The 7,293-nt window shown below is 48.5% G+C and overlaps 1 protein-coding gene across 2 annotated transcripts; it reads right to left on the bottom strand.

The window, feature by feature from the left end:
- Window positions 1-3,335: 3,335 nt before the first annotated feature.
- Window positions 3,336-7,191, bottom strand: LOC117220104 (sodium channel protein Nach). Of its 2 annotated transcripts, none has more exons than XR_013034566.1 (9): window positions 6,738-7,191; window positions 6,452-6,668; window positions 5,972-6,229; window positions 5,661-5,808; window positions 5,487-5,564; window positions 4,727-4,951; window positions 4,481-4,656; window positions 3,641-3,758; window positions 3,336-3,560 (listed from the first exon to the last, which is right to left on the bottom strand). XR_013034566.1 is itself a non-coding variant. In XM_076525622.1 (9 exons), exons 1-9 carry the CDS (start codon window positions 7,027-7,029, stop codon window positions 3,376-3,378), a joined length of 1,683 nt encoding a protein of 560 aa, XP_076381737.1. In that variant the 5' UTR covers window positions 7,030-7,191; the 3' UTR covers window positions 3,336-3,375. The 2 variants fall into 2 exon arrangements, 1 of the variants encoding a protein (XP_076381737.1); XM_076525622.1 differs by having other exon boundaries at window positions 3,641-3,744.
- Between the last annotated feature and the right edge of the window lie 102 nt (window positions 7,192-7,293).

Genomic DNA, 7,293 nt, shown 5'->3' with positions numbered 1-7,293 from the left:
AAGCAATCGAGCGTCAAAGATTGCAACAATGGGTCCATTGTTTGACTGTGAGAGACGGACAAAGAACGATCCGACACTGGATGGGTCGAAGTCGAAATTCCCATCCTTGGAATGCCATTGTTGAAAGTGAATTCCATTGTTATATTTGGATTCAAGCACGTAGCGTGGGTGTGATCAGGAGCATCTTCGTTTAAAAATAAGAGTTGATTCCTTTCGATCACTTAAAGGTGACATCAATCGACCTTGTGCTATTTTACTATATAATTAAATTAGCCCTCTTCAAAAGGTAGAATACCTTTGCTATTTGATTAATCATCACTGCGTACACCCGCGATGTTCGCAATCCATTCAGAAACGAAAATTTACGTAATTATCATTCGAATTGGGAACACATCGCACAGAAAAGCTATTTTCGAATAAAACGCGTTCATCTCTTAACGTTTACTAACGATTCCATTACTTTCAACCTTCGCCATTCTTGTCGTCCTTCGCCGTATCTTTCATTATCTAAAATACGTTATAAACTTCCAGAAACTATGCAGCTCTTATCATTAATGTCCGAGCATCGATAAAACGTAGGATCGACGATCGAGGAATCGAATTGCTTTCGCACCGAACCCAGAAAACTGTAAACACGACATTGTCCGAGATAGCTGCGTCTCGTCGCGAGATTACAGCCAGTAAAACGCAAGCTGCGTTCTTTCTGATCAGCGACGAGTCCTCCTAAATTCTTTTCGCAGCATGACATCGCGGTTCCTTGGACCAGTTTCTCGAAAAAGCTGGGGAGCACCCGTGGCAACCCTATCGATCGTGGAAGGTCGCCGAGTGTTTACGAGAAGGTGTTGACACTCTGCCCGGCGACCCTGAAACCGTCTTTCCGACAAGAAGGATCGCGGATCGATCGCTGTGCTTTTTCTACCGAAGCTCTAACCAACATTCACGAAGCTTAATATAACCTGAGGTGGCGGAACTTGACTGTTTCGCATCAGCGACCGGTGGTGGGACCCGGGCTACCAATCCTGGAGCAGAAGTTACAAGGGAAGGTGCAACGCAGCGTGTACCATAGACCGGGTGGGGGTCCGACAGGGTTCCTGGAGGAATTTCGGGACCATTGCGGATCCTGCGTTGAGTGATCTAGTCGAAGATCGGACGCAAAGTGGCACGGTGCTTGCTCGATCCCTTCGGGCCGACTTGAAGCGATCGATCTACCAGTTCACGTCGCTGTACGCTACCACACGACCGACACCTCAGCCTTCGATTCGTAAAAATCGTCCGACGACGGAATAACTGATTAACCAGAAGAACCATCAACGACCGCTGACAATTGTCCCGTGAGTAGATTACGATCTCGACCCCCGTCGCTTGTCGAAGCGTCGCGAATGAAACTTTAGAAACGGGACACATGATGCGCATTTTCTGTCATCCGCAGTTCGCCGCGAACATCTCGCGAAAATGCCGCAGCCGGCTCACGAGACGAGGAACATCCTCACCACGTACTTCATCCTCATCCTTCTACTGATCAGTCTCTGGCTATTGTACGCGGGGCTGTTTTAACTTCAGAGTACATTCCTTTACGATGGTACGTCTTCTCTGCTTATTCTGGCAGCTTCTACGGCGTCGCTTCTTATCCCGACGCTCGTTGAACTCCCCGTGACAAACGCGTGTCGACGCGCGCCACGACGACAAATGCTAAACGCCTGTCGGAGATGTGTAAATCGTTCTTGTTGGTTCTAGGAGTGAAGCGACACGAGGGAAGCACGCGAAACATCCAGTCATCCCTTGGGCACGCCTTGGCCGGCCCTTCCTCCTCATGTTTGAATCTGTCCGCGTCAATTCCACATTTTTCTATTAAAACGTCTGCAAAATGAACGGAACCGGTGTATTCTATTCGCACACGACCTGGAAGTTGTTTAGTGTTGTACAGTGTTTTCCGCAGAAAGATCGGCAACGAGTGAGTTATCGACCGCTGTGAATCGTTTTGACGAAAATCGGTGACAAATCGACCGATTGTCAAACATCAGTGGACAGGCTCTGGTGGACAAGCTCTGCTTTAAACTAACGCTTTAGCTACCGGCAGCCTAATCGCGGCCGCTTTAATAACACTAACGTTAGCTTAGCGAAAATTCATTTCGGCTGAGAATCTGAGGAGAACTGTTATTAGATCTATAAACAACCACCGGTAAGTAAGCTGTCGATAATATTAGTTAGCCAGGTGTGCCGGACTAACAAGCGTGCTCGCACCAATTCGCATGGTGATGCAACAACGGTTTCGACAAAAACCGAATGGGGTCAGTAAACATAATAGAAGTCGAGTCGGACGTAGGAAGATCAAAGGACGCCTCCCGGTTTTTCATAAATACGCAAAGTCGCGTGTTTCAGCCTTCTGGCGGGCAACGCGTCTCGCAGAAGTAACGATTGCGGCCGTCGAGCTGTCATAAACGCGATAAAAAATGCTCGCCGCGGTCACGATCTAAGGTCTCGCGTGAAAGAAAAAAAAGAAAAGAAAAAGGTCGAGCGGAGGTGTCTGCTCGCGAAGATGGGATGCGTGCACGGTCGATCGCGTAAGGAGCGCGTGGGCGTCCCGTCGAAAATAGCCGGTGCTCCTTCAGCTCTTTCGACCGGTGTGTACGGTCTGTAACATTCAGCGTACACAGGGAACTAAATCGGTGTTTTCGATAGCAGCCCCGAAAATAGACGTTATGAGGATCGCCTCTATCTCTCGCTATCGTCTCGCTGTACGCGCTCTGTAAAAACCGAGCGGACTCGCCGTTGCGTAATCCGCGCTCTGCCGGTATACACCGAGGATCGGATTACCGATTTATTTGATATCCCGAACGCCCCGAATATCAGCTTAAAAATAAACCGCGACAAAGAGATCCGCTTGTTCTCGATTTTTCGATCGAACGGCGCCGATCCGTGGAACGACCGCCGCCCAACGTTGCGCCTAGAGCCGATGAACGCCGACTTCCGGTTTCGACACGATCAGAAGAAACGTTGCGCCGAGTTAGCAACGAGACCAGTTTCCCGGGATCTCTCGGTTCCCCGGATCGGCTCGTCAAAGCGAAGTCGTCGAGGCTCGGACTTCAAAGCGGAAACGCGTAATATCGGCAGACATTTTTACGAACGCCACCGGTGGCGTTCCAGTAATCGCTCGAAATAGATCTAATTGCTCCAGATTCTCGTCGGGCCGCGCGTACGTCGTGCCGCGTTACACAATAGATCGTCTAAACTCGTGTAACGAGCCGATCCGATTCCGGTTCGATCATCGGTTTCGCGAAAGAAAAAACCTGGCGATACGACGGTTCGGGAAGGGAAAGGCAACAACGGCCAGCGTGTCCGTGGGAGAGAAACACGTTTCTATTGATTCACCGTCGATCAATAAATATTCCGTCTGATGTTCCCGTAGCCCTCGTAATTCGTTCGTTTCTGTTTCCTCGCGGCGGAGCTGTTCTTCCAACGTAGATATTTGGCGCGGCAGAACAGCTTGATGAAATAGAGGATCTCCACCACGCTGAGGAAACTGCAGCCCAGGAACAGGCTGAAGATCCCGCCGATCGACGCTGTAACCAGCAACAACTGTCAAGATATAGCTGTGAAAGCTAGAACGCGAATGCGAGACGGTTCTTTGGAAGTCCTTTACCCAAAAGATAAACCTCGTCGGCCGCTGACACGGTCTCCGTCGTCACGAAAACTTGCGACTTCATGAACACTCTCAAAATAGCGTCTCTGCTCGACACGTTTTTACTGAAACAGATGTACTGGAGATTTAATCGCGTCGTTGCTTGCCAGAACTCGATTTCTGGCAGCACGTTCATCCTTTCATCCCCGATTATATAGAAATATAGTCCAATAATAAATGATTCATCGATGTTCGATTCAATATTCATTCGATAAACGATTCATCATCCAACGTATTGTCGCGATAATCGCGAATTCCATCCTAATTATACACCGGATTGACAACTGGTCTGAGGATCTTCGCACAAATTCAACGTTCCGCCGCGTACAGTAATGTCTCCCTTACTGACGCTCGGATTGTCCACTAAAATGGATAATTTGGGGAGAGCAGATACGATTATTCGAGCCTTGCGGCTCATTTTTATAATTGTGGACAATTTATAACTACAAAAATAAACCGCAAGGCTCGAATAATCGTATCTCCTCTTCCCAAATTGTCCATTTTTGTGGCCAATCTGGGCGTCAATTAAAGAGACATTACCGTATTTCGTGCCAACCGACAACAACGGAACGTTGATTCTGTCAAACAGAACGCTCCTCGTAGTAAAAATAGACCATCGACATATCAAAAGTGGAATGAGCTATTGTAACCGCCGTCGTAGCTCGGTTTTCGCGGTTTGGCGAAGATCCAGTGTGTTCGTTATTCCATGATCATCGCAAGACAGACCGCAAACGTGATTCAGAAAATGGCACGAGCACCGACAGGGTCCTCGAACGCGTCATTAGCACGGTGTCCACTCACTAAGTAATCGCAGCCTGCGGCATTGACAGTTCGATCGAGTTGGGAAGGGCGTCGTAAACAGTTTCCACGCAAGGTGTCCGACAGGTGCAGGTCAGATTCTCAAACTTGACGTCTCTGATGATACTGATCTCCTTGGTGTTCTTTTGGATGCACGACAATCCTTCCAGCCCGCACGACTGAAATTCACGAGGCTGTTGTATGCGATCCGAGAGCCGTTCGCGATAGAAATATTTCGCGAGCATTTACAGTGATGCGATAGTAGTTGACCAGGTGCTCGTAGATGAACGGCAGGCATCCGCAGATCCTGATCATCGCCTTTACCCTGCAGTTCGCGTAGCAGTTCGAGTACGTGTAGATGGGAAAGTACTCGAGCCCATCGGCGTCCTTGACGCAAATTGGAACGACTTTGCCGTACCTGTTGCGATGATGCAGATCGGTCGGTTTCTCGATTATCGTTGGGTTCACGCTGACCTACGCAGAACATTATATCGTCCTCGATCTGGTTGTGGTTTCGTGATATTCGTGGAGGAGTTATTTCTAATTGAAATTCCGACATTTCTCGCCCGATAAGCCGGCTTCTTCCTAAGGCAATTACAGTAATGTCTCTCTAATCGACGCTCAGGTTGTCCACAAAAATGGACAATTTGGAAAGAGGAGATACGATTATTCGAGCCTTGCGGTTCGTTTTTATGGTTGCGAATTGTCAACAACTATAAGAACGAGCTACAAGGCTCGAATAATTGTATCCCCTCTTCCTAAATTGTCCATTTTTCTGCACAATCTTAGCGTCAGTTAGGGAGACATTACTGTACCGGGCGGCGGATCTTCGTCTGTTTATAGAATTTCTGTATTAACTTTTATCTTATACATATCGTTGGCACAAGAAACTCTTCGCTCAGCAAAATATATATTTCCTTCGCATCTTTATAAAAATGTCCCGCGAATGTACGCACGAGTTGGCACGAAGGTCAGCAGTCCGGTAATTACTCTGTGATCCGATTGTTACCTGCATTTCCGTGCTCTTTTGGAGAATGTACGCGTTAGTGTTGAGCCCTGGGAAATCGAGGCTGTGATGGACAAACACCTGTCGAAGGCATCGCATGACACGTCAATTCTCAAGGTCCTTCGACATAATTACGAAGTCGTTACAATTAATTACTAAATTATTATTTCGTCGCACCCCTATTCCGTTGCCGTTCGGAACCGGCTTAATGGAACGGGACCTGTTCTTCGAATCGATGCCAAGCGTCCGGCTACTTATCAACAGTTTCAGACCGCTTCTGCGTCCATAGTCGACGGACCGGATAGGTTTCGGGACTGGCTGGTTCCTGACCGTCGCCGGAAAAAAAGAAACGTCAATGTCATCGTGCCCGCAGCAATTACAGGACTAATTATATCGGGACTCGCTGAACGTCTACAAGCATTTTTCCCGACATCTCTGCGTAAAATATGGAAATCTCAGCAGGCTGACTCATTGTCAGGGATACTTGCTTATCACGGCCCACGAAATCCTCGAGAAGATAGTTAAAGGAGCAACAGAGTCCGTAAGAACTATGAGACAGCAACAAGGATTTCTTGCAATCGATTCGTTCGCTGCTCCACCAGCAGGACTCCAACATGTCATCGCAAGGCTGCAGGATCTTCAAGAAGTCGGCAATGGTCCAATAATTCGCAGCCAGCAGCTCTTCCAGACGATAACTTTCGTCGTAACTTTGCGTCGCGTACGGCAACGTAATGATGTGACCGTATCTGTTTCGAACATAATCGCGGAGAGCACAGTATTAAATTGATTGCAGTTCACAAACGTAGCTGATGATACTAGCGTGATCCATCAAGACTCTCGATCAACGTGGCATGTAGGAAATGATTCAGAAGAATGTAGAATCATTTTAGCGGATAGGCTTTTTATGATACGCTAATCGCATAACTTAGAGAATCGTGATGGAATGTTTCTGTATACACCGTACATACTTCAGAAGGTTCTCCACGGTCTCCACGCTCATGTTCTCGGGTATGTTGATCCCGTGCAAGATTTTCTCCCGTCTTTCCCGCGGGATCGGCGAAAGTGGGCACAGCGTGACCGCCGGAAACGGCGCGTTGAATATCGGGTTATTGAACGATTTTATGAACGTGTTGGTCGGGTTCTCGTTGTAACGGTTCAGAAACTGTATCACCATGATGGCGGAACCTGAAACGAAGGGTCCACTTATTCCATTCTCCAGAAAATCGCCGATTCGCGGGATCGATCGACGCTTACACGCGAATCCGGTGAGTATCGTGCAGGTCCACAGGATCTTCCCGAAGAATCCGACCTTCATGTCCGTTTTCCCGAAGTATTGCAAACCGTGGATGGAGGTGCTCTCCAAGAAATCGTTGACGATCTCGCTGGTGGTCGGGATGTGTTCCTGTTTCTTCGCGGGCTCGGCTTCGTTCGCGGCGTCGACGCCGATGATTTTCACCATGGGGCTGATCCGTCGGCCGAAGTCTCGTTTAAGGTCGCCCTTGAAAGGGACGAGTCGTTGATTCCTGCTTGCGAATTTTCTCGGCATCTCAGAACCCCGAGGAAGAAGACCGACTCCTTCGAATTAAAGCCCCGTGTGCCGACTGAGTCCGTTCTCAGAGGCAGAAAGTTGCGTTTCGCTGGGAACTCGATGTCGTCGCGTGTGCTTTCGATGTCAATAATTCACGGCCGTTTTGCAAATTAATCACGGAACCGCTCCAGCTGTGCGCCGGCAGATCTTATCGACCGTTTATCAGTGTCGTGCGCAGAAAGGGTCATCGATTTTCTGGCGTACCCGTGATTCAGCGTCGAC

The sequence above is a fragment of the Megalopta genalis genome, chromosome 12 (assembly GCF_051020955.1).
Source record: "Megalopta genalis isolate 19385.01 chromosome 12, iyMegGena1_principal, whole genome shotgun sequence".
Taxonomy (NCBI): domain Eukaryota; kingdom Metazoa; phylum Arthropoda; class Insecta; order Hymenoptera; family Halictidae; genus Megalopta; species Megalopta genalis.
This window is presented reverse-complemented; position numbering and strand designations above follow the sequence as displayed.

Coding starts and splice junctions, on each gene's coding strand:
- LOC117220104 (XM_076525622.1), bottom strand. CDS start 7,029: ATGCCGAGAAAATTCGCAAGCAGGAATCAACGACTCGTCCCTTTCAAG. Junction 6,669..6,737: donor GATACTCACCGGATTCGCGT/GTAAGCGTCGAT, acceptor CCTTCGTTTCAG/GTTCCGCCATCATGGTGATA. Junction 5,809..5,971: donor GATTTCGTGGGCCGTGATAA/GCAAGTATCCCT, acceptor GGCGACGGTCAG/GAACCAGCCAGTCCCGAAAC.